The 27,548-nt window shown below is 46.2% G+C and overlaps 1 protein-coding gene across 5 annotated transcripts; it reads right to left on the bottom strand.

The window, feature by feature from the left end:
- Positions 1-538: 538 nt before the first annotated feature.
- ZBTB24 (zinc finger and BTB domain containing 24) lies at positions 539-25,124 on the bottom strand. Of its 5 annotated transcripts, none has more exons than XM_082634135.1 (7): positions 24,988-25,123; positions 23,337-24,321; positions 20,136-20,303; positions 19,554-19,637; positions 18,787-18,870; positions 10,822-10,903; positions 9,014-10,049 (listed from the first exon to the last, which is right to left on the bottom strand). In XM_082634135.1, exons 2-7 carry the CDS (start codon positions 24,289-24,291, stop codon positions 9,329-9,331), a joined length of 2,094 nt encoding a protein of 697 aa, XP_082490261.1. In that variant the 5' UTR covers positions 24,292-24,321; positions 24,988-25,123; the 3' UTR covers positions 9,014-9,328. The 5 variants fall into 5 exon arrangements, with proteins under 5 accessions (XP_082490265.1, XP_082490261.1, XP_082490262.1 ...); XM_082634136.1 differs by having other exon boundaries at positions 24,883-24,994; XM_082634139.1 differs by lacking the exons at positions 9,014-10,049; positions 10,822-10,903 and adding an exon at positions 539-931 and having other exon boundaries at positions 24,988-25,124.
- Positions 25,125-27,548: the final 2,424 nt, after the last annotated feature.

Raw genomic sequence — 27,548 nt, 5'->3', positions numbered from 1 at the left:
CACACTCTAGACCGTACAGTTTGGAGAGGGGCTGAGCAGGGCGGAGGTGCAGAGAGACGGGCCGGACCGGCCAGGCGGAATTCAGGAGCGCCTCGAGCCACATTTCCCCGCATCCCTACTCCTACCCCGGGCCTCCGAGGGCGGGGGGCGCACATTTGGCGCAGCTGGACAACTTACCCGGGGGTTCGGGAGCCCGTAGGGGCCGCTTCCTGCCAGGCGGGCGTCCCAGTCCGGCAGGTTGGGGGACGGGGACGAAGGAAGGTAGGTGGAGGAGGCGCAGACCAAAAGCCGGGATTTCAGGGCTGCGCGCAGGGAGTGGGCTGCCGCACCAGGGCACGCGGCACGCAGAGGCTTTATTCACGCCTCATTAGCATCTCATTACCCGGCGTTTCCCGGCTGGGGGCAGCCAGGGGCCCGCCCATGGCTGCAGGGTGGTGCCCGAGGGCGTGGCGCCGCAGTTGCCGCTTTCCGCTTGAGGGCCGGAGACCCGGGCCCCGCCTGGTGGGGGCCAATGAGAAGCGGGTCGGAGGCATCTGGAGCCCTACTGCGCACCCGCGGCTTCTGGCTCCATCTCAGAGCCTGCGCCTGAAAGCTAGCGCTTCCCGGGAGGGCGAGGCTACCCGCCCTTGCGCAGTACGTACTGCGCGGCCGCCCCCCGAGAACTGGACGGAGAGGGCGCTCGGACTGGGCAAGAAGTTTGCAGAAGCTGTTGGATCCATAGGTAGCATCTGCGTCCTCCTCATCTCTCCTACCAGGAGATCCACGGCCCCACGATGGATCCAAGCTCGGGGTCCGCCTCCCCTGCAACCAGTCTGCCTCTAGACCCGGGCTGAGGGCAACTGGCACGGATTTAGAGCCCTGGAAACTCGGCAATCTGCAGCTTCCACAGCGGCATGAGTGAGCGGGCAAGAGGGTCTTGGGCGTGAGGGTACTAGACAGGAGGAAATGAGAGGGGTGTTTGGGTGAGAGGCTAGTTCCCCAATATTCAAGAATGCCTTGGAGAAAGGACCCACAGAGCTGTCAGTGCTGAAAAGGCCTTGAGAGACCTTTGGGATCAACTTCCTCATATTCCCCATAAGGAAACAGCTGAATGTGAAGGTACTCTTCCAAGGTCATTCAACTAGTTAATATTAATAAAACATCAATCTCATTTGTTAAGCATCTACCATGAATATTACCTTAATCTCAGTGGTCACATGAGTCCCGCTTTACTGAAAAGGAAACCGAGGGTCCCAGAGGTTCTGTGACCCGCAACAAAGTTACACAGCAAGTGGCAGAGCTGGTATGGACCCCAGGTCTATCTGGACTCCACTACACCAGTGTTGATCCAACGTGACAAACGAAAGGCTGGCATCGTGAGAGGCTGTTTTTTGTTTAGAGGAAGTGACACAATAAACACTAACAAAACAGAGGAATGAATGGGAGGGTCCTCCCCTTAAGATCCAGGGACAGAAAAGAACTGATTACCCTATGGCTCTCCCCTTCTCTTTATTCTCACTTTGCATTTCGTCTGGAAACCCTCTGAGAACAAGCAAGATCTGTATACTTACACTGCTCCCAGCTTGAGCTAAGAAGCAGGCAGGGAAGGGGAAATGCCTGCTCTCTGCCAGAAGAGGCCTGAATTCAGCCAGGTCAGGCTCAGGAAACTAGGACAGCCTCCCAGTTGGACCCGTTCTAGCTCTTGAGTATGACTAGTTGAGTATGACTAGTTATTTGGCTTGAAATCAATTTGCCAAATATCGGACACACCCATATTTAAATACATAGTGTAAGAAGGGTTCTAAAGTCCAGTCTGAATGGGTTACCAGGCTTTTAGAATCACTCTATTTCCCTTTCATGAGCTGATGGTAAATAAGCAGCTGCTCTGATTTAGTGGATTAGCTGAGGCCCAGCAGGGGCCCTTGACTCAATGACTTGTGGTCTCAGCCAAACAGGGTTATGTGGCTCTCTGAATGGCAGATGGTAAAATTTGTCTTTAAAAAAGATCACAGAACAATAATGACTTCATCAATGTTTAAAAAACAGCTGACTTGGGAGTTTCACTTTATGTTAATTAAAGATACACAGTGGAGCAAAGATCAATGGGGAATATATTGGTTTGTAATCTAGAAGATCTGGCCAGATGCCAGCTTTGCTTCATACAAACTTACATAACCTTGAAAAGTCACCAACCACCATGCTTCAGTCTTAAATCTAAATGGAGGCAGTTTAATTACTCAACCTCATCAACCCATTTTGATTCTAAAATCCTATTATTCAATGTTGGTGACTAAGAGATGTATAGTCCAGAAGGCCCAAAACAAGTTCTATTTAGATTTTCTTCAAAAAAAAAGACCTCTAATAAAACTAAAAGAATTATTATTTATCTACAAGTGTTTCTATTCTTAATTAGAATCTTGAGTCATGATCCACATTATATGTGTATATGAAACTAAAAATACTGGCACAAACACACTGGCTAATTCATATTGGGTCAAATAAGTGGTTGATACATGCAAAGTCAGTTTGTGGTTTTTTGGTCATGTGGCACAGCTTGTGGGATCTTAGTTCCTTGACCAGGGATCGAACCCGGGGCCTCGGCAGTGGAAGTGCCGAGTCCTAACCACTGGACTGCCAGGGAATTCCACAAAAAGTTAGTTTTAAAAGAATCACATTCTAGGGCTTCCCTGGTGGCGCAGTGGTTGGGAGTCTGCCTGCTAATGCAGGGGACACGGGTTCGAGCCTTGGTCTGGGAGGATCCCACATGCCACAGAGCAACTAGGCCCGTGAGCCACAACTACTGAGCTTGCGCGTCTGGAGCCTGTGCTCTGCAACAGGAGAAGCCGCGATAGTGAGAGGCCCGCGCACCGCGATGGAAGAGTGGCCTCCGTTTGCCACAACTAGAGAAAGCCCTCGCGCAGAAACAAAGACCCAACACAGCAAAAATAAATTAATTAATTAATAAAACTCCTACCCCCATCTTCTTTAAAAAAAAAAAGAATCACATTCTAATGTTTTTGCAAATAATCACTCCAGCAGTGGCCTAGGTCAAAACCCTGAGCCATTAAAACAGGATCCCTTTCCTCTAATCCACATCATGTTCTGTCTTCTTGCAATGCCATTCTTACTTCACCTCCTAACCTTTCATCTCCTGAGCCTGGAGTCGGAAACTAGATCCCTAGCACTGCAGGTGATGGTTCTAAGCCACCCACTTTACACCTGTAGGTCAGCGTGTTCAAACACCACAGCCATGGTCCTGGGTCAGGAGCCATGGCTGCAGTGTAACCAGGCAGACACAGCTCCTAATGTAAAAATAATTATCAGCTGAGACCAAAGTGTAGAGTGCTGTGGACGGATATGAAAGTGTGGCTTGATTGAAATCAGAGGGTCAGGGAGTATTAGAGGAAGCGACACTTGAACTGAATTCTGACAGACGTGCAGACGTTAGTGAGACAGAGAGTAGGGGGCAGAAACCTTTCAAGCCTGAGAAACTGCCTGCCTTAAAGCCTAAGGCAGGAAGTTGCTGGGTATGTTTGGAGAACAGCCAGGAAGACAGTGTGGCTGGAAGTGAGAAAGGGGAAGGGACCCAAGAGGAAGATGGGTTAGGGATTTTATTCTGAGTGCAGTGGGAAACTGCAGGATTATAAGCAGAGATAACGATCGTATTTGCATTAATAACATGATATCCACACACTTAGCAAGGCACTCTGCTTGATGCTAAGGGCACAATGGTAAGCCCAGATAGATCACCATTTCCAGCAGAGAAAGGGGTGGGGGAGGGGAAGAAAGGCAGGCCTTGGCAGGAGTCCAGGCAAGAGGATATGGTGATGGTGTAGCAGTTGGGATTGAGAAGTGGATGGACTCAAAATATAGTTTGAGATGAAACTGACATAACTTGATGATGGACTGGGAGTGGGGTGAGGAGAGGCCCATCAAGAATGACTCCCAGCCTTCTCTCTTGGCTAATAAGAGTGAGTGAACTGAAAATTTCAGTTTCTCTTTCCTCTATATGCCCCTTTTTATTCAAATACCTTCCCCAGAAGTCAAAGTGTGATAATTTCATAGACTCCGAGATAACAACAAGGGACAAAGATTAAAAATACAAATACGTTCAAGATCTGTTTACTTTCCCATATTTTTGTTATGAGAGTACTTTCATACTTCAAACATTAAGATTATAGGAAAATCTGTCCAGAAGCCACTTAATCATACTAGAATTATCTATGAGAGGTAGATTTTTTAAATGTAAACATTCTTGTTTACAACCCTAATTTAGCCTAACGAAGCTTCAGTTTAACTTTTCATCTAACAAGGATAAAATACAAATGAACTAAAACCAAGAGCCAAACTATTCTTTTGGAAAATGTTCAAATCCATATTTTAAATCTAATATTATGGATATTAATTCAAAATAAATAATAAATCTATGCTCTAAGACCGGGGAAGTTCCCTGAGCTCTGCTCAAATTTTTCCCTTTCTACATAGTAGTAGAAAAGGATACAGTAGTATTTTTCACTTACATTAAAAAAGAAAAAAGCTAACATCTCTTGCTAATGTTACCTAAACTTGTTACCTAAAAGCTTTCCTACTCTGGTACATTTCCAGTGAGAATGGTGATATGTACATAGAGTCCCGGCAACTTAAGTGTTTGTTGCTTAATTATGTGTAAAGAATTTGAAAGCAAGATAAACTATTGCAGTGACATTCCGGCTTCTTTTAGAGGTCATTCCTTTATACCTGCTGTTTACAAAAGGCAAGGGGGATTTTTTTTTTTTAGAGGTAATTCCTCCAAACCTGCTCTTTACAAAAACAAGACAAAGCATTTTCTTTCAATTCTTGAGAGTTTAGGCTTATTTTACTTTGGAAACTGAGGATGAAATTTTACCTGAGCACTTGTAAGGGTCACAAAAATAAAGTAAATCTGCCCCAAATAGAAAATATCCTCAATCAGAAGTTTAAAAAAAGTTCAAACAGAAGTTCAGGTTAGTTAAAGCATTTTTGCTTTAGTAGTAACTTTCAGCCAATTGGTAAATTTCAATTAAGCTTTAAATGAATAGTAGTAAAATACTGACCTGAGTATGGTATGTTACTGCATATGGTAGTTACTGCATTTCTGTAGAAAGATTGTAACTTTTACTATTATTGTTCTATGTAAAAAGTTTATGATTGTATGCTAAAATTTCAGACACAGACCCTCAATTTTAGTCAAAAAGGTTCTATTACATAAAGCAGATCATATGTAAAGAGAAATCCAGCTTAAAGTTTCAAAAGGCTGATGGTAGTAATCCCATCTGGTGGAAGCAGCCAACCCTGTGCCCCAGTTCAGGCTCTGCCACTTACTGTGTGACCTCAGGCAATGGACTTCATCTGTTGAGGCCTCAGTGTTCTCATCCATAAAATAGGCATAATAATATTACCTCATAGGAATGTCATGAGAATTAAGTAAAATAAGATTGTGCTGCAAATGGGTTACAGGTGTGTCCCAGACACTGCTTCCCGCCTCACTCCAGCTGCCGTTGTTACTGGCTGAATTGTGTCCCCCCCTACCAAATTCATGTTGATGTCCTAACCCCCAGTACCTCAGAATATGACTGTTTGGAGGTAGTGCCTTTAAAGTAACTAAGTTAAAATGCGGTCACCGGGGTGAGCCCTAATCCAGTATGAGTGGTGTCCTTATAAGGAAATTAGGACAAACACAGAGGAAGCCCATGTGAAGACACAGGGAGGAAAAGATGGATGGGAGGCCTCAGAAGAAACCAATCCTGCCAACACCTTGATCTGACTTTCAGCCTCCGGAATTGTGAGAAAATAAATCTCTGTCGTTTAGGCCACCCAGTCTGTCGTATTTATTATAGCAGCCCTACCTAGCAAACTAATATGCCAGTCATGGCCAGAGGTGCTTGGAGTCCTCTAACTGAAGGGTACTGTATAAGTCTTTTTTGTGCACCATGATATGGAAAAGGTTTCAGAAGCCCTAAGATACAGACCTAACACACCTGGCTTTCCTCCTGGCCTATAGTAAAGACTCAATATGTGCCAGATATTGTTATTATTCCAATTTATGAAAACCTAGGTGTAAGCATCTATAATGAGACTCTCATATTCCTCAGCATCATTTAACCGGTTGCTCACATGTACAACACAAGAACCAAATGCAGAAAAATACAGAGGAGAGGTAGAAAGAGGAGCTTCAAGAAACACAGGGCCAAGCACAAGAACAACAGCTCATTTTGACGGCAAGGGCTCAAGTCTTCCCAAGGCTAGCCCTCTACTGACAGAAAACCAGAGATTCACCTGCAAAAGTGACAAGGTCGTTTCAGCAGTCTGAAAGCATAATATTCTACTAATCCCCATGAAGTACAATTTGTATTTCTGCACTTGTTAAAACAAGTATTTAAATTGTGCAAGCTTAGTACAAAATAGGTTGTAAAACAATTAGCCAGCAATTTCTCAGACACAATAGAAACATTTTTATGTACATGTTTCCTTTGGGTGCAGTCACTGAACTTTAAAATTGAGGATGCCACCCTGGCGGTTAAGACTCCATACTCCCAATGCAGGGGGCACAGGTTTGATCCCTCGTCAGGGAACTAAGATACCGCATGCAGCACGGCGTGGCCAAAACAAACAAACAAAAAACCCAATGAAACCGTAAAATTGAGGATTTCCTTCAAAGGGACAGAATGTGTATTTGGAACACAGAAGAGAGGCTTGATTTATAAAGCTATCCTTTTCTCACTTCCCTTTGACGGCTTGGTCAGATAACCCAGAACTCTTCCAGAAGAGATTTTTATGGCTGAGACTGGCTCTCACGCTAGAGATGGGTAGGCCTGTGCCACAGGAGCCCCTAGCCACCTGTGGCTACCAAGTGCTCACAATGTGGCTAGTGTGACTGAGCAACTAGGTTTTATTTTTAATTAATTCTAATATAAATGTAAAAACTGATACTTGTTTCAGTTATTGGGGAAAAAATTATGTCTGAAACTACTTGAATATGTGAATCTAGGTTTTCAACTGTAAATTGTATAAATCCTAAAAACAGATCAAGTGTGTCCCATGAACATTAGCATCCAAACTGAGTGTGCAGTAAATGTAAAATACACACCAGATTTTGAAGACGTAGTATGAAAAAATGAATGTCAAATATTATATTTTAATATTGAATATTTACATGATGAAATATTTGGCACATATTTGGCAAATATTTGGATTAAATAAGCGATTTTATTAAAATTAACCTCACTGCTTTCTTTTTATGTTTTTAACATGGCTACTAGAAAATTTTAAATTACACATGTGGCTCACATTACATTTATCTAAGCGCAGAGGCAGACTGTCATACCGCTAGTTAAACTTGACTTGTAAATAGTCATATGACCATACTTCCTGAATAATTATCCGGCTACCCAGAGTGAGTAGTTAAGCATTTATCTGCTTTAATACTATATATCTCCTGGAGAAAATGTGGGCCAGTAGGCTTTGAAAAGCTGGTAAAAACACTGCACTTTAACAATAAGGTTAAGGTAAAGAGTTTAAATGACTAAAGTCAAGAACCTGAAATAATATTTAGGGCATAAGTGTACTTGTAAAAATTATCTCTCTAGTCAGGCCTAACTTAACATACCTTGGTTGACACATATAAGATAAATCATTTATGAATTTCTGTATTATATACAATAAAATATACTTTGCTAGATATGTTAGAAGACTGCTTTCATCTTCTCTCAAACCTTAACAATTCTATATTACTTTAACCTCCCAACACTTATTTGACTCAGGTGGAAATCAAAGATCTCTAAAACAAAGAGTGACTGACATGAAGATCCTGTTAATTTTAGGGGCGATTACCCCTACTCTCCACCAGCATTATGTTAATTAACATACACTAGTGCCCACCTTTTCTCAAAAATCTTCTACCAGTTTACTTGAGAGAAAGTGGTCAGCGTATTCAGTAAAATAGGCTGAGCTGGAAAAAACTTAACCCAAACATAATTTAATCTTCTGACGATTATTTAAAATCACACAACTACAGACACACGCTGGCTACTAAGTCTCTGAGGCCCAAAATTATTTTTAAGATTAGGAGAATTTACTTTTAAAAATTATGTGTCTATTTTGTGAGATTTAACCTACTTTGCAATAAAAATAGATTATAAGTTCCTATCTAAAAAGTTATCAGACACAATACATAGATCAACATTTTCAGAGATCAATTAGAATCCAGTAGAGTATACTTAACATAAATTACACTGAATTTTATATTCCAGGATAATTAAGAAAGCTTTAACTTCACCATGGAGATCAAATATCAAAGCTGACAAAAATTCAGAATTTATTTGGGGTGAATATCTTGATCCAATTTCATACTTTAATTAGACTTTTAAATTAAATTTTTAACAACCTGCTTTTAAAAATATGTAAATCGGGCTGCCCTGGTGGCGCAGTGGTTGAGAGTCCGCCTGCCGATACAGGGGACATGGGTTCGTGCCCAGGTCCGGGAAGATCCCACATGCCGCGGGGCGGCTGGGCCCGTGAGCCATGGCCGCTGAGCCTGCGCGTCCGGAGCCTGTGCTCCGCAACGGGAGAGGCCACAACAGTGAGAGGCCCGCGTACCGCAAAAAAAAAAAAAAAACAACATGTAAATCTATGTTTCTCAGAAAAGTCTAGTTTAGAATTTAAAAAAATAATCCTATTCTTTTGGCTTTCTTGTTTTGTGAATGTTGAGTTTATTTTAGACATTTAGGTCATATGGCGTTGACTCTATCTTAAACACGACATGATGAGCCCACTGTACCACACAGAGATTAAATCTTGAGAAATTACTGTCTTAGGGGATTGGAAGTTATTAAAAGGACAGAGTCCCCAAAGTTGTAATCTGTCATACTCGGCCCCAACTTGTCTTGTAGTGGCAATTGTGTTGACTAAGGGGGGAGGGACAACGAACCATTGTACCCAATGTAACATATGATTTTCTTTGTTCTAAAAAATAAAACATATAACTGGAAAAGTCAGCAAGACCATAACTATGGCTGTGAACATTTAATACTCACAGAAAAGTTTAATGCAATGCCCCCAAAGAAAAGTTACACAAGTCTTTAAGAGATGTAGTAAATGAAAATGAAAACCATTCATCAATATTGAAAGGCTAAATCCAAATCAGTATTAGATATAAGACACGATATACACATCTTGCCTCTTGGATGGACGCTATCGGCTGGCTCAGTGAGCCACCACATCTCTGTAAGAATCTGTAAGTGAGCGCTGCAGAAAGCCTGACGTCAAGCATGCGATCCAGTCACAGCGGGCTGATGGAGGAGAGACCGACGGAGCAGTCAGGCGCGTGTTCGGGTCAGCTCTGCTCCTGGCTGGGCGGCGTGGACTGGGGCACCTGGTGGGCGGGTGGTGGCGGAGCAGGCTCCTGTGTCAGCTGTAGGTGCTGAGCCGGATCTGAAGCGCTTGCTAAATGGAGCTCCCCTGTTTGCTCTTGATGGGCGTGAAGATGTTCCAGAGTTTCCTTGGAGAGTGTGATGACGTGCACTGGCTCGGTCTGTGAGGGTTCCATCTGGCTTTCAATCATATTGAGGCTTTGAATGTGTTCTGTTTGCTCCTGTTGAGCTGAAAGAATTAAGTTCTGCAGTTGCTCTGGCTGCTGCGTGAGCAGGGTGAGGTTAGCAGCCTGGTCTGCCGTCATGTTCTGGGAACTCTCTGCAGTGACGATGCTGATTCCTTGGCTAGGACCAGGCATGAAATTGATGTTATGTACAGAATCAGTTACAAGAAGCTGAATTTCCTGCTCTCCAGAGGTAGAGAGTTGATAGGGCTGCAGCTGAAGAATATTCCTGACCTCTTCAGCATTATTATTGCTGGAAATGCTGCTGGCATCGGATGCATGTTTCTCTTTGCTATGAATTTTTAAGTGAGCCTTCAAGTTGTCTAAGCGAGCAAACTGTAAGTTACACTCAGGGCAGGAGAAAGGCTTTTTGCCCGTGTGCAGAATGCAGTGTCTCCTCTTGGCACTCGAGTCAGAGAAGGATTTGCCACACACAGTACAGGAATATGGCTTTTCTCCTCTACGAGAAAGTATACATTTCATTTTAAAAACAGGAAGATCTATTTATCACTTCCTGATCATTTAGGGAGAAGCAGTCAAGAAGAGAGGAAAATCAACCTGACTGGGAAGCATAAGTCATGGGTTCTCTTACTAACTTAAGTACTTGAAGCAGGTCACGCCTGCCATGGGCTTCAGTTTCTAATCTTAAGGAAAAAAAATAAGAATGGCAGGGAGGGGTGTTTGAGGACAGGTGGTAGATGGGGCTGTGACGCTGGGTCAGATATGATAAAATCTGATGATTCCACAGTGTGTATTTCAGATAAGAAGGTAAATAGTAATAAATTACACACCAAGTTCTTTTTTGTTTTTAGTTCTCACAGCCAATTTTTAGATTCTAGAAGCCAAATAAATATATATGATTGATTTCAATATTAAAAATTTGAGTCGCCCCTAATTATTTGTGTTAGAAGAACTACTAAATCAAATCCGGAAGTAAGTTGTGTGAACAAATCATTTATTCAGAAAATATTAAATATTTAGTTTTGACTGAAGATAAATCAAAATTTAAGAAATGACATCAATAACTTTTGCTGGCCAGAATCAGTTTTCCTGATTTGGCCTAAGTGAGGAATTTCTTTATTGAAAAGATAAAACAAAATAATAAACTGCCCAGGAAATTCTACTAGAGTAATAATTTGGGGAAAAGGACTATATAGGGAATGTATGTCACCCTACTGAACGCCAGGGTTGGATGAGGACTCCATGTGAGAAAAGGATCCGCAAAACTTTACCGATGGATCCTGATGTGGGTCTGAAGAGAACTCTTTGCTGTGAAAGATTTGCCACAGATTTCACAAGTAAATGGCTTCTCACCTAAAAAGGGGGAAAGTGTTCAGAAATATACATCCAAAATAAAACAAAAAGCAAAAACCACCCCATAGTTTCACAATATAAAAAAGAACAAAGGCAATACCACTGGAACCCTCAATAAGCATGAGTGAATGAATGAAGCACTTAGCGAGCACCTACTACGTACCTGAGCACTGTGTCCTAGGTGCCAGGAGGATACAGAGAAAGTGGGTACGGTTCTTTCCCTCAAACACTTAAACACTGGAACAAGGGGGTAAGTGATTCTACGAAGGACACACCTTCACTCCTGTACAGTCCACCCTTAGGTAACTTACACTCCCACACTTTACTGCTTGACCTTCCCAAGGGCCCCTGAGTACCAGGGTGACTTACGGATTATTCACATGTATATCTACCTTCCCAGTGCATCCAGACCCTGACCACGGCTCACCACCTCCGCTGCCACCCCTGGCTCAGGCCGCCATCACCGCCCTGCAGCAGAGCCTCCTTGTGAGTCTGCCCGCTTCCGCTCTGCTTCCCTGTCGCCCACGATGACTGAGGCAACTGGAGTGACCCTTTACACAGTCAGATCCTATCACGCTCTGCTGCAACTGCGCTAACGGCTCCCCATCCCATCCAGAGGTAAAAGCCAAAGCCCTGGGCCTACAAGGAACCACAGCTCTGACAGATCTGCCCACCCACTGCCACTCCTCGCCCCAAACCTGCCTGACCTCACCGGGCACTCTCCCCCGCTCACCACACAGCCTCTGGAGAGGCCCTGAACACCACACCCCAAGCAAGCCACGCTCAGGGCCCTCGCACTCATCATCCCCTCTCCCTGGCATGTCTCCCCCAGGGTGTCCCAGTGTGGTTCACTCTCCACACTGCCTTCAAGTCTCTGCTCAAGTGTCACATTACCAGTGAGGCTTTATCACCACCCAAAGCACTGCCCCAGCATGTCTTGGTCCACTTCCCAAGTCAGTTTTCCCACAATGCTATCGCCACCTTCTATACCGGATGTTATTTATTATATCTCTCTCTCCCAGGCTTATGTAGGAGGATTTGTGAGTCTGCCTACTGCTAGGACCCCAGTGCCTAGAACTGGGCCTCGCACACTGTTCCAGAAATCCTTGTTGAGTAAATGAATTTCACAGAGTGGGAACTAAGGCCCACATAAGATGTCGTGACTGCTCCAGACCCCTAGTGGGGTCTGGCAATTTATTTCTTTTAAGAAATAAATTTATCTATCTATTTATTTATGGCCGCGTTGGGTCTTCATTATTGCACACAGGCTTTTTTTAGTTGCGGCGAGAGGGGCCTACTTTTCATTGCGGTGTGCGGACCTCTCATTGCGGTGGCTTCTCTTGTGGAACACGGGCTCTAGGCGCATGGCGTCAGTAGTTGCGGCGAACGAGCTTAGTTGCTCCATGGCATGTGGGATCTTCCTGGACCAGGGATCGAACCCGTGTCCCCTGCACTGGCAGGTGGATTCTTAACCACTGAGCCACCAGGGAAGCCCCTGACAATTTTAATAAGGCTTCAACAGCATTTATTTAGCGCTAGTTTACACACTGCACATACAATGACAGACTGCCATGCCCTCCAGAAATGCAACTAAGTGATCCTAATGCAGGCAAGGGAACTATGAATTTGAAAAAAGAAAAAAAAAAGAAGAAAAAGAAAAAAGCAAAATCCCACTTAACTATATAACAACAAGGGATGAGTGAAGTGGGGGATGGTCAGGTAGCTTCCCTTTCACAGCATCTACTAGAAAGTTCAGGTGAGATGTTTCCCCAGGTTCAATCTAGGCAGAGGACACTTGTGACAATTTGGGCAAGTCTGCGTCTTTGCAGCAGTAACTCTTCCCACTCCAGAGATTAAAACCAGGCCACTGCCATTCTCTCCACAGCTTTCCAACCAGAGCTGCGTTCTATTCTGATCTCGGTTTTTCTCCCTCTCCCAGTTCCAAGACTGAGTACCTGCTCTGTCCGCCCGTCACTGTAAAGTTCTGTGTGCGAAGCACATTACAACTACGTTCACGTTATCATTCAATTCCATCTGGGGCTGCAACACCTCAGGAATTCTGTTGGCAAATGTTTTCAATACTGGAAACTCTTTCCAGAAACATCCTCGAGCACAGTAAGAAGGCGAATTTTCCTAGCCCACGTGAATCTGGGGAAAGTCTTCCTACTCCTCTGGTTCCTAACTTGTTCTGGTAACGGTTACATGGCTCCACTGCCTCCGGTTCACCGACACATTCCTTTTTCCTTTGCCTCAGTTCTACAAGGATGGGCGGACCCTCAACAAAGCACGGAGCTGAGAAACAAAAAGGAAACAAAAGACAGGATCACAGCCTCAAAAAGATACACGTGGTAATCAAGTACCGCAGCAGGGCTGCAGCTGACTAAACACTCAAATGCGTGGTATCAACAATACTGCAGACAGGATGGGTGAGGACGAGGCCGGAGCTGGCTGGACTGCAGAGGCCCCATTCAGGTACTAGGATAAGCAGAATGACCAAACAGCGGGTGTCGGAAATGACCACAGGGAGGACAAAGAGGGATGAGGATTCACTCGGACGGGCCTGGGGCCTAAAAGGTGAGGCCAGGCCATGAAGAGCCATAAATTCCAGGCAGAGGACCCGTGGAACTTCTGGACGTTTTTAGCAGAAGACAGACAGGACAAAGTACTAAGAAAATATACGTGGGGACGGTGGGTAGGGGCGGCTGTAGGAATCTGTGTACAGTCTAAGCCACAGTGCCGAGGCCTGGACCAGGAGGTGCAGGAAGCAGACGGAGCGGAAAGAGAAAAGGTGAGTTGAAAGGGCCCGGGTGGTCGCGGGGCCAGAAGGGAGTTGGTTACAGGAGGATCAGACCATGGCGACGAAAGGAAAGGGCAGGGACACGAGTATAGGTTTCACCCGGGGGGATGCTGACAGAAATCTTTAAGGAACTCAGAAGTTTTCCTTCCAGACCCTCTCCTCAGCTGTGCATGCCACTCATCCCGCCCCACTCTGACGACCTGTGAATCCCCATCCCAGCTCCAGACGGTACCGGCTCCTGTGGGCTTGTTGGGTATCATGGCCGGGTTTCCTACCCCACTGGCTCAAACCCACGTGACCATCTTGGTGAATGCAGCAGCATCCAGCCCCTGACCCAGCCAGGCCCGACAGTCCAGTCTGCTCCGAGTGCACATTCGACTGGCAATCTAGCTCTGTACATTTAAATTCCTCAAACAGCTGCTTTCCTTTTCTTCAAAAATCAACAACGCTCACTGTAGAAGACTCAAATAATACTGAAAAGCACAAAGTGTACAAAAAACACTCAGAATTCCCCTGTAGATTGCCACCTCACACTGTGACGAACACCTTTACAGGCGTCTCTGTGCACACAGACAGGTGATACACTATGTACACCATGAGATGGGCCAGTGCATGCTGGTCTGTAACATCAAATGGGAATGGAAAATTCACCTTAAAAAAAATGGTTAAAAACAAACAAACAAACATTTTAAAAGGGTGTTTTGTGTTCCACTATGTATCTTGTCCAAAATTTACCTAACTAAGCCCTCACTGAGGGACATTTAGGTCACTTTTAAGCCTGTGACATTATAAACAATCCTGAGTATGATGAACATCCTTATGTGAACATCTTTTCACAACTGGACAGCTTATCTTTTTTTTTTTTTTTTTGCAGTACGCGGGCTTCTCACTGTTGTGGCCTCTCCCGTTGTGGAGCACAGGCTCCGGACGCGCAGGCTCAGCGGCCATGGCTCACGGGACCAGCCGCTCCACGGCATATGGGATCTTCCCGGACCGGGGCACGAACCCGTGTCCCCTGCATCGGCAGGCGGACTCTCAACCACTGCGCCACCAGGGAAGCCCAGGACAGCTTATCTTTTGATTCACATTGCCAAAGTTCTTTCCAGGAAGTTCCCAAATTCCTTTCCCATCAACAGAACTTAAAGATGACCATTTCCTCAAATATTTGTCAATCTAATGGGCCAAAAGAAATGCACATTTCTTTTTCTCTGACAATTAATGCAGTTAACATCGTTTCAGACGTCTACTGGCCATTCCTATGTCTTTTTTCTGTGATACGCCTTTCGGGTCCCCCTGCCCAGTTTTCTCCTGGGGCACTCATGTTCCCATATTTGGGCTATTAACACTTTGTCACATATGCAGTGACTCTTTTTTTCCCAGACTAAAAATCTCTTAAGTACATCTCTTCTGTCCACTCTCTTGACTTGAAGGCCTTCATCTTTCTTCCCCAGAGCCTGGTAACTGGCTCATCCCCAGGATGACCATCCTCCTGGGGCTGCCTGAGTCCTTTTAAATGCACAAACCAAAATATGCCTCCTCTCTGCCCAAAGACCACCCCCTGCTTCACCAGGGGCCTGCCCCTTGTCAGCAATCTCACTCTAGCTGTTCACCGTGGAATTCCTCACTACGGCCCCCGGATTCCGGCCTCTCACATCGTCAACCCCACGCATCCTGTTCCTGTCTGGAAACACCTCTTCCAGCGTCCTCTGTCTGTCTAGCACTTACTCTGGCTTCAAGACTCAGGTCCTTCCTCTGGGACGCTTTCCCAGACCTTCCCAGGGAAAGTGAAACACTTCTGTCCCTATGTTCACACCTCTACTGGGGCTTGTATCACGCTGTACTGAGCTTCTTACTAGATCACATGTAAACTCTGAAAGGGTATGTTACAGTGAGGGGCCCCCAGGTCTCTCAAAGTTGGGGATGAGCAACATTAATGGATAGTCTGAAAACGTGGCTGGGATTTAGGAAGCTTCAAATCCAATCCAACAAAATGAGGCTGTGAATGAAAGCTGTGGCTCAGTTAACTGTGTCACAGGCAGGGGATCTACCTGGGAGTAAGTGGGAGCCCACAGGGGAGGATCAGTGTTTACCTAACACCATGCAAGGGACAGGGACACTGGAGGGCTGGGACCCTACTGTGGTCAGAGGCCATGCACCAGGCTTCTCCATGACCTGGGCTAATTCTCTGAACTTGCCCCCAGCTCACCAAGCAATCTTGGGATCACTAACTTGGTTTGCAGGTACAGTGATGTCAGGAAGGTGGTACTGCAGACAACAGAGAGGTGCAGTCCTTTTGTTAAGTGAACACACTGGATGGTTTATCACTCCTTTGCTTGGCATGGCTTGGCTCAGTTCCTGAAAGCCTGACCAGCTCCAGGTATGGGGAAAGAACTGAGCTGCAGCGACCTTGCTGGCACTGCCTGTCACCTTGCTTCCATTTCAAATTGCATCCGTACCCCCCCCCCCACCACTGAACATGCCCTCTAAGGAAGAAAGCACCTCTTGTTTATCTCTGACTTTTTTGTGCTTGGCAAAGGATATCTAACCCAGAGAGAGTTTGCACTTAAAGAACTAAGAGAAGAGTCTTGGTTTTCCAATGGGCGTGGCCCTCTCGGCAGGACCCGCCTGCCCTGCCGGCGGCTGTCCTCACCACTGTCCCCACTGTCCGTGGAGGCTGAGCGCCAGCTCTGCCAGGCAGCCTCTCCCAAACCTTCCTCTCTGCCCGGGGAGCAGGCAAGCGAGCGGCACCCCAACTGTTTTCAACACCAATATCGTGCATATTCTCCAGGCTAAGGACAGAAGGGTCACAGTCTCTGCTTCCAAGAGCCCAATCTTTTGACGGGTTTGACCTCTTATCTCTAAGTCAGACAGACCACTTTACAGAGTCCCCGTCATCTCCTCTCCCACCCAGTGCATCCCCCACTTCTCTCTTCTGCTCCTCAGGGTGGCGGGTGAGCAGAGTTTGTTGGGGTCCTGGAGAGAGGACTCGTGTTGCTTTCACCCCCAGCTCAAGGCCCGGTTCTCCTCAGAAAAGACCAGAAGCCTCACTGACACCTTATGCTCAGAAGATGAAACGTCTCACTCACCCCGGGCACTGCGCCACCTCCGCCCTCCCGCGGGGGGTCTCTTCACAGCCCCACACGCTGCCTACAGGCCTGTGTGTAAGCACGGGAATCTCGACCGCTGCTCGCGGTGCCCCCTGAGCACGGGCACAGATACCCAGCCGTCTCCTCCGTTCATGCACCTGGGTGCCAAACGGACATCTCATGCCCATGTGTCTAAAGTCTAACTCTCCATTTGCCCCTCCGTCTTCCCCGGGTTCTCACCCTTCCGGCCGCTTCTGCCTCCCCTCCGCTCACCCCCATATCCAATCACGGGCCCATCACGGGAGTATTCCTTCAGAATACATCTGGCGCTGGGCCACACGCCGCCTCCCCACCACTGCCGCCCTGCGCCAAGCCCCTGTCCCGGCACCGCCTCCTAATGGGTCTCTCCACCCTCCTACGGGCGCCTCCGCCCCTGCGTCACCCCACACGTCACCCCACACGGCGGCTGCTGTGATCCTATTAAAATTCTGTTACATCATGTCACTCCTTGCAGTAAAGCCATCCAATTCAGAATAAAATCCAAACTGTTTACTGTGCCTTCAGAAGTTCTCAGGCCTAAGCGCACACTAGAAAAACCTGGGGAGCTTTTAAAAATGCCAATTCCAAGGCCTCATCCCCAGTCACTTCGATCAGAATCTCTGGGGGTGGGACCAGGCTTTGTCTTTTTTAAAGCTTCTCAGGGGGTCGAAGCACGCAGCCAGGCCGGGAACCCTGTGTCCCACGGGCTCCAGCAGCCTCTGATGTCCACCCACACCACACTGTCCTACTCCCACCGCCCTGGCTGTGCCCCGGCACCACTCTGCACCTCGGTCTGCTCTGCCTAGGACGCTCTTCTCCGGGGTAGACACGATGGCTCGCTCACTCCCCACAGCACGCAGATCTCCATCTAAGATGGCACCTTATCAGCAAGGCCTTCCCAGACAAGCCCCCGTGTCAAAGGGCAGCCCCCGCTCCTGCCTCCTGCCCCTGCGCTTAGTTCTTCAGAGCACTTATCCCCACCTGACAGGTTACTCACTCGCTTGTTCTTTGTCTCCTGTTTGAATGTTAACCCCTCAAGAGCAGGGGCTCTGTCCATCTCAGGCAATGCTGTATCCTCAGGGCCCACAACAGTGCCTGGTACCCAGTGCCTGGTGCTGTTCAGTAAGTATGTGTTAAGTGGATGAATTAAATTTCACAGAACCTATTAATGATGTCTGTAGAAAGACTGTACAGAGATCCATTTTCATAAAACTCATACCCTATGAGATATTTAAGAAAGTAAATGACTTTGAGAAAAACTGTTTTCAAAAAAATGACCAAAGCAACATAAAGCAATCTGATATATAATGTTGGTAGACAATCTAACAGAATCATTAAACTATCAATCTAGAATAGGAAGTTTTTCTTAGAAAAACGAACAGGTTTCTCTTTAAGACATGTTTCTTTTTAAGAAATGCTTTTTACCCAAAGTCCTAAAAGGCCCACATTTTTACTTTTCTGATCTGAAATGAAAGAAGGTGACCTGCCCTAATTGATCCTGCCTCCTCGTCATCCTGGAAGCTGATTTTGCTGGAGGTGGTGATGCTTAAGTTATAAGTACTGGTTCTAAGAGAGAAAGTGGGAAACTCCTCAGTGCCTGGGCTGCCTTAGTGTCTGCTTCGTTTTCTAAAAAAATTTATTTTGATAATCTTCAGTGCTGAGGTAAATTAAAATTTAAACACGCAACCTGATTCAGACTTGTACTATTTTGTGGTATCAGATGAGGTCTCATTTACGAACAATGCTCAGGAAGTATGCTCCATTTTGCTAACCTACAGACATGCGATGTCCCCACAGGACTGTGTGACAACATTCTGCCTGGGCTTTTTACGTGATCTACTTATAAAATTCCCACACAATTTACAAAAACACAGTCTGAGGAGGGGACTCCCAGTACTTCGTTTCTCGCTCCCCTAAAAATATAAAGCACGCTAGAAAGACAGGGTGAGATGGACTTTTACCTGTGTGTGTCCGTAGATGTTTCTTTAGCTGAGACACATCCATGAATTTGCGGCGGCAGTGGTTACATTCCGGTAACGAGTGGCCTTGTCGCAACAATAAAAAAAGTGTCAGTGCATATATGCTGTCCCTGCATTTCTTCAGTGATTTGTGTTAAAGCACTTCCCTGAAAAATAATCACCTTAAATATGGTACTTTAATAACACAACAATTTTAAAATTAAATTTGGTAACAGTTAATAGTTTCCTAGGCATCTCGACTCACTGCTTCCCCAACAGAGGTGGGACCCTTCCAGCCTCCCTAAGTGTTATCTCCTTTTTCCCTCAACGCACTGGTGTCACTGTAGCCAAACGATCTCAAATGATGCTCCCAATCCCCACTCCATTTATTATCAGTTGGCAGGAAAGAAAAAAGGACACTAGGTGGAGCCAGGCTGCAGAAAGCCTGGACTGATGGCTATGGGGTGGCGACACCTCTGTCCAGGCACCACTAACAACCAATCGACTGGTGCCCTCTTAGTCAAGTGGTGCCTTGAACAAACCAATTTTGCAGAGTTTCTGCGTGTGGCACCGAAACTGCAATATAAAAATTTAATATAAATCGCAAGGTAGCAGAGAGTAACCCAAGGACACCTAATTTAGATTGCTTTTTAAGAACTATTTCCCTAAAAACTCATTTATCTTCTACAAAATGAACCTACTGTTTCGGAAACAATTTGTATTTGCGTTTCTCCCCCAACCAATCCAAATTTTCTCTTACTGTATTGTACCTGTGTGAACTCGGTAATGGCTCTTTAGTTGTCTTTTCTGGCTGAAATATTTTCCACACTGATCACATGTAAAAGACTTCTGTCCTGCCAAACAAAACATGCAAAAAACTATAAAGAACTGGAATGCTCACTAATAAGGTAAGTATCACAGTGGGCCCAGATCCCCATTTTCTACAAATAATACAAGTGACTTGTCTACAAACCCAAATGCCTTCAGAGTCTACCACAGTAACATAAATGTGCAAAAGCATGTATGGCAACAGGGAGTGGTGGAGACTGGGGCAGAACTGGAGAATTCAAGTTCCCCCCAAAGGCATCCAAAGTAAAATAATTCTAAACTCTGGTGCTTAAACAAGTCATGACTGCACACTGCACTCCCGGCAGCCAGTTTATAAACCCTAGTTTAAGGCTCAACGCTGTGCAGAACTCTAAACTACACTCTGACAGATGCACAATTCTGTCTTTCAATGATATCATGTGGGGAATGATACGAGGCTGAGAAAAGACCATTTAGATCACGGTAATGCCCTCCCCCGGAATGGGAACCTGGTGGCAGCTGGCTCCCCGGCGCAAGCCCGCTACCTGAGTGCAGGCTCATGTGCTCCAGCAGCGAGTGCTTGGTGGTGAGAGCCTTGCTGCACACGGTGCAGGTGTACGGCCGCTCGCCTGTATGCATCCGGGTGTGGACCTGCAGGGAGTGCTTCTGGGCAAAGCCTTTTCCACACTCATTACATTTGAAAGGTCGCTCCCCTGGAATAAGAGCCCCAGAAACATGATGTAAGCAAGAATCTGCACATCCTCTGTTCCCTCCCAAATTAAAACAACAGTGAACAGGAGAGACAACATCAGCAATAACAGTTTGCAAGATGGAGCCAGACGAGTCCTAGGCCAGCGGTGAAGAGTGCTGAGATACACACAACCTAATTTTTTTTTTTTTTTTTTTTGCGGTACGCGGGCCTCTCACTGTTGTGGCCTCTCCCGTTGCGGAGCACAGGCTCCGGATGCACAGGCTCAGCGGCCATGGCTCACGGGCCCAGCTGCTCCGCGACATGTGGGATCTTCCCAGACCGGGGCACGAACCCGTGTCCCCTGCATCGGCAGGCGGACTCTCAACCACTGCGCCACCAGGGAAGCCCCACAACCTAATTTAAGACAGAGCCTCCACAAGGTCAGGAATTGGTGGCACCTGTTATCTCTGAAAATAGGGGTGAGGGAGGATAAATGACAGTCTGTTTCAAAGGTAATTAGGCCCCCAGGTCCAGTCTCCTACTCCATGTAACCAGGAGACTGACCCTCTCCCCAGCAGAAGATGGAGACTGTTCTCTGAAGAGGGTACATCAGATGAAGGATCTCTGGACTAGGGGTCTCCGGGTTAGAAGTCTCCTAGCACAGTGGAGTGCCACTACCACAGGGAAAGCAAGTCAAAGTTCACATCTGGGATGGGACTCCCCCCAGCCTTCCGCCCCCTCCTGCGCTAGACGCTGGCAGCCAGGCCCCCAGCCCCCAGCTGGGAGGTGAGCATCTTCTCCTGGAATGTGAAGGGCCGGCAGTAAGAGAGCTGAAAATGTGATGCCGGGTGTCAGCAAGATGCCTACAGGCCCTGTCTACATCTGCAGTTGCCAGGAGATTTTAGCAAACCATTCTTACATGTAATTAAATATGATTAAAAAAAAGTCACCAGACAGTCAAGGAAGGCCTTTAGCAGTAGAAATAGATACCAAAACGGATAAGAGAAAAAGCAGCTTGCAGAAAACAGACTGCCCAAAGTGAAGAAAGCATTAAAAATTAAGAAATAAGTAGGGCCTCCCTGGTGGCGCAGTGGTTGAGAGTCCGCCTGCCGATGCGGGGGATACGGGTTCGTGCCCCGGTCTGGGAGGATCCCATGTGCCGCGGAGTGGCTGGGCCCGTGAGCCATGGCCGCTGGGCCTGCGCGTCCGGAGCCTGTGCTCCGCAACGGGGGAGGCCACGGCAGTGAGGGGCCCGCATACCGCAAAAAAAAAGAAAAAAAAAAAAAAAAAAAAAAGAAATAAGTAAATGTTGTTATTAACAGGCTCACAAAGGATTCTAATTAAAAACAAACAAAAAAAGAATTTAGAGAACAAAAGAGCTCCTAGAAGTAAAAAAAAAAATAAGAGTAGAAATAGAAAAACAATAAAAGTTGAAAGATAAAGTGGAAATCTCCCAAAAAGTAGAGCAGAAAGTGATGGAAAATAGGAGACAAAAGATAAGAAAATTGGGCTTCCCTGGTGGCGCAGTGGTTGAGAGTCCACCTGCCGATGGAGGAGACACGGGTTCGTGCCCCGGTCTGGGAAGATCCCACATGCCGTGGAGCAGTTGGGCCCGTGAGCCATGGCCGCTGAGCCTGCGCATCCAGAGCCTGTGCTCCGCAATGGGAGAGGCCACAACAGTGAGAGGCCCGCGTACCGCAAAAAAAAAAAAAAAAGATAAGAAAATTAGAGGATGAGTCCAGGAGGTTCAACATCCAAATCGGAGGAGTTCCAGAAAGACAGAGCAGACTAAACAGAGGAGAATCAATTATGAAATAACTCAGGAAGTTTCTCTGGAACTAAAAGGTGGTTTTCCAGACTGTATGGACCTACTGGTAACCACTCAAATGGAAGAAAAGAGACCCACACTAAAGTGATTCAATGCAAAATTGCAGAAACCACGGGGAAAAGGGAAGATGCTACATGCTGTTTTCCTTAATGAACCTTGTAGAACTATTTAACTCCTTAAACTAGCCTCTGTCACAGTTCAACAAATATTTCTCAAGTGTCTATTGTGTTCAAAAAACCAAAATTCAGGGTTCTCAGTCTATCTGTACTTAAAATCTCTGGGGAGCTTTTAAAAACACCAACACTCCAGGCAATGAAATCAGAAGCTCTGGGGCTGGGACCCAGGCCCTGGTAGTTTTAGAAGCTCCCTTGGAGACTAAAACATGCAGCCAGGTTGAGAACCACACTGCTGGATGCTGCCAGGTCATAAGACAGCAGGCTGCTGGACGACAGAAGTTTTAAGTACCAGACCCTATACTTATGCTTACAGTTAGGTTGAGGGGTAGATTACAGGTATATAACTACAGCCTGACCCAAAGCAGAGTGAGTTAGGTACATAAGAGAGAGCTCAAAGGAGGAGGGATTTCTGGCTAGGGCTGCACTGTCAGCCTAGCCACCATGTGAATGGTGGCTATTCAAATTAATTAAAATAAAATATTCAGTTCTTTAGTCACACTCACCACATGTCAAGTGCTCAAAATACACAAGTGGCTAGTGGCCACCAAAATGGACAGCATAGATACAGAACATTTCCATACTCACAAAAGAGCTACTGGCCAGCACAGGGCTGGAGGGACCAAAAAGAAAAGACATTTACAGCTAGATGGCTGAGTGAGAGAGCTGTCCAGACAGATCTGGGCAAAAACACAGCTATGGTCAAGATGAGGGATCTTTAAGAATCATAAAGCATATTAAATTTGGCTGCAGCTTGATTCCTGGGCATTCAAGCCTTGAATCAACAACTTCAAATAAGTACAGAGGTTCTGGAATCAGGTTCCTTGGGGTCAAATCCCATGGATGCCCTGGGCAAGTTACCTTCAGCTTTCTAGACTTAGTTTTTTCATCTGCACAATATTAACTGTCTCACAGGACGGTTGTGAGAATTCAATGCAATAACATGTGTACTTTATTACAATGCCCATCACATAGACATTGCACAATAAATGAAAGCTGTTATTATTGTTACTTCTCCAAAACACATTCCAATAAGCTGTGAAAGAGTAATTACCCGTGTGGCTTCTCTGGTGGATTGCTAAAAAGTGATTATACTTAAACACTTTGCCACAGTCTTTACAACGGGCCTCGGGGCCACCGGGGCGCTTCCTCCTTCCACAGACCCTCTTCGCTGAACCCTGGTCGTCTTCATCCCCAACAAGTTTGTAATCTTTCAGTTTGACGGACCTCCGAATCCTCCGCTTGCTGCACCGATTCTGGTTGTCCTGCCCATCCTGGATCTTGGGATCACAGTTCTCATCTTTTTCAGCTGGCATTTCCTCCCCTCTACCTGGCTCACAAGCCGGCTCAGATTCTTCCAATTCTTTTGCTGGAATCTGTTCATTAAGTACACCATCGTCTCCCTCTTTAACCACAAAGTTTTGTCTATTCTGAACTGAATTGTTCACTCTCAGCTGTATTTCTTCCTCTGCAGCCAGTTCTGATTTCCCCTCCTGCAGACTGTTGACTTTTCTTGGTCTTCCCCGTTTCCGCTTTGGATGATCATTTTTCTTATTAGAAATAACAACCACTGGAGCACCAGCTGTGTTCAAAGTCGGTGGCTTTGGGGAGCTATGATTATTTTGAAAGTCTGTGTAAGCCTTTACCAGGTCATAGACTTTTAAGAACTGGGCAGTAGCCAGGATTTGTTCTGTACTTTTCTCACTGGCCTGGAGACAACCCGTGTAGATAAATTCCAGCAGGATACTAAACGTGTCGGCAACCATGCCTTCCAGCATATAAATGGATTGGCCAATCTCTCCCTCTTCAGCAAACATCATTGAGAAGTATTCACTACTGGCAGCAAGTAAGGCTTTGTGGGCCCGGAAATGCACATTCTCCACGATTAAAGTAATGTCACAGAGGAAGCCTTTCTTCCTCTGATCCTCGAAACTGGCCAGGATGGTGTCACTGTGAGTGTCTGAGTGTACAACCAGCTGCCCAGAAGGCTCTGATGATGTTTCTGCCATTTTTCTTTAGAAGCCCAAGAAGAATTAAACCTGAAATAAGAAAATAATGTTAAAAAAGGAGGAGGCATTCTCTAACAAGACTAATCCTAGCCCAAAGGAACCTACTAGTCACTTCACTTTGTTGGCTAAATTTCATCATTTACCACTTTTAAAAGACTATTTAAAAACTTAGCTTTGGGTTCTCATTCCTACTGTACCATTACCCAGCTGGGTGAACTTCTGACACCCACGTGACCTCTCAGGGTCTGTTTTCTGCTCTGTAAAGTGAAGGAATTGGGATCAACCATCTCTAAAGTCCTTCCCTGCACTAACCTTCCATAGTTGCACAAACAGGAGAATGAAAACTACAGTGTAGTCGATTTTACATATTATTAGCCATTTTGTCTGTGACACAAAAATAGAAAGAGCGAAGAAAAACGAAGTGAATTGGGGTAGCTGCAATGAAGTAATAATAACGTAAGGCACATCCGGCCTCCCTCTGGAAAGGCGGCGCGGACCGCCCAGGCTGGCGCCCGACGGTGCGGGGAGCTGAGGGCACGCGATTCCCCGGAGCCCGCCGAGCTGGAAGCGGGCCGCGGGGGAGGCCCCTACCTCCGACCCTGGACCTCTTGGGCCGGGCCCGGGAGCTGCCGGCTGGGGAGGGGTCGACACGGCGGCGGTGCCGCGCCACCGACGGATGGCCAGTGGCGGACCTACCTCTCCGGACGCCCGGCAGAGTCCAGACCGCAGGTGGCCCACACAGGGCCTGGCGGGCGCACCCACGCCAGGCCCGCCCAGGCCCCCAGCTCCGCCCGGCCAGCCGCTGCCGTCTCTGAGCCGCGCGGCTTCTGCCCCTGCGCCGCCGCCGTCGCCGCAGCCAACACGGAAGCGCCGGCGCCGCGACCCGCCTGCGCGGACGCCGGACCACGTGGCCCGCGGAGGCGCCCGGGGGCGGGGCGGGGTGGAGCAGAGCCTGAGGTCCCCGGAGGCGCCGCCAGCAGAGTCCTGGCAGGTCTGGTGTTTGCGGTGAGTGGGGGGCGGAGGGCAGTAGCGGCGTTGTCCTCTGCAATTATGGAAGTTTTATATCCTATTAGCTGCTCACTGACACCTTAATCAATTTTGGCTTTTCTCCTTTCTGGACTCTGAAGCCGGCTTTCAGATCTCTAATGTGTGCCGAATGAATGAAAGCGCCTTTACATTCACCGTCATCGTCGTCATCATCAGCATCAGCATCAGCATCAAAACCATCATCCAATGCCTGAGTCCAAGGGCGTGAAGAGAAAGCTGCAGTCAAACAGATCTGGGTACTGAGTGATCTTGATCAAGTTACTTATCCTGTCAACCTTGTTTACCTTACTTGTGAAATGGAGAAGTTGACACCAGTGCCAACAATGGGTGGCTGTGGGGTAAACAAGATTAAGTATGAAATGGGCTTAATTGTTTAATTCATGTCTACTATCATTAAAATGATCATTATTGTTCAGACTTTCAGCATCTTTCTTCAGTAGACCATTAAGGGTTTCTAACTAGCCTAAGTTGCAGTGTTGTTCCCTCCAATACACAGGAATACAGGAGATCTTTCCAAATGCAAATCACATCCAGAGACTGAAGTCACTGCCCTGCTTAGGATCCATTGTGGCTCCTTTGTACCCTCCTGATAAAGGCCCAGCTTCTGGATATAGCCTACAAGCCCCACCCCAATTCAGTCCCCTCCTACTTCTCTCTACAATTATTTCATCATTTTCCCTCAATTTATGCTTCACTAACACCTAATTGTTTATAATTTATACCCCCCAACACACCCTTCCAGATCCCCAGCTTGCCATCTCTAGTCTCCAAGAATTTGAAACCGTGGGCATAATTACCTCCCAGCTCTTTAAAAATTTTACTAGTTTTTATTAAACTTAGCCTCTTCTTTGACATTTCCCCCATTGTCCTGAAATGCCTCTAAACCCCAGGATTTTTGGAGTCCAACCACTGATCTTTTTACTGTCTCCATAGTTTTGTCTTTCCCAGAATGTCATATAGCTGGAATGATATGGTATGTAGCCATTTCAGATTAGCTTCGTTCACATCGTGATATGCATTGAAGTTTCCTCCATATCTTTTCATGGCTTGATAGCTCATTTCTTTTGAATAACATTCCATTGTCTGAATGTACCATGGGTTTTTTTTTTTTTTTTTGGCCCTGCAGCATGTGGGATCTTAGTTCCCCAACCGGGGATGGAACACATGCCCTCAGCAGTGGAAGCACAGAGTCCTAACCACTGGACCACCAGGGAATTCCCCTGATGTACCACAGTTTATCCATTCACCTAATGAAAGAAGTCGTGGTTACTTCCAAGCTTTGACAATTATGAATAGGGCTGTTCTAAGCATCTTGTGTGTGTGTGTACATAAGTTTTCAACTCATCTGGGTAAATACCAAGGAGTGCTACTGCTGGATCATATGGTAAAAGTATGTTTAGTTTCGTGAGAAACTGACAAGGCATCTTTCAAAGTGACTGCACCGTTTTGCATTCCTAGTAATGAATCAGAGTTCCTGTTGCTCCATGTCCTTACCAGTGTTCTGGATTTTGGCCATTCTAATAGCTGTGTAGTGGTATCTCATTGTTGTTTTAATTTGCATTTCCCTAATGACATATTACATGGAGCATCTTTTTATATACTTATTTTCCATCTGCATATCTTTAGTGAAGTGTCTGTTCAGGGCTTTTGCCCATTTTTTTGACTGGGTTCTTCATTTTCTTATTGCTGAGTTTTAAGAGTTCTTTGTATATGTTGAATAGCAGTCATTATCAGGTATGTCTTTCACAAATATTCTCTCCCAGTCTGTGGTTTGTCTTATTATCTTGACAGTGCCTTTTGCAGAGCAGAAGTTTTTAATTTTAATGAAGCCCAGCTTATTTCCTTCACAGGCCATGCCTTTGGTGTTGTATCTAAAAAGTCATTGTCATACTGAAGATCATCCAGGTATTCTCCTATGTTATCTCCTAGGAGTTTTATAGTTTTGTGTTCTACATTTTGATCTGTGATCCATTTTGAGTTAATTTTTTTTTTTTTTTGTGGTATGCAGGCCTCTCACTGTTGCGGCCTCTCCCATTGTGGAGCACAGGCTCCAGACGCGCAGGCTCAGCGGCCATGGCTCACGGGCCCAGCCGCTCCGCGGCATGTGGGATCCTCCCGGAACGGGACACGAACCCATGTCCCCTGCATCGGCAGGCGGACCCTCAACCACTGAACCACCAGGGAAGCCCTTGAGTTAATTTTTGTGAAGG

Source organism: Mesoplodon mirus (assembly GCF_964341445.2).
Source record: "Mesoplodon mirus genome assembly, chromosome: 10".
Classification (NCBI taxonomy): Eukaryota; Metazoa; Chordata; class Mammalia; order Artiodactyla; family Ziphiidae; genus Mesoplodon; species Mesoplodon mirus.
The sequence above is the reverse complement of the archived record's forward strand: the minus strand, read 5'-3'. Positions and strand labels throughout refer to the sequence as shown.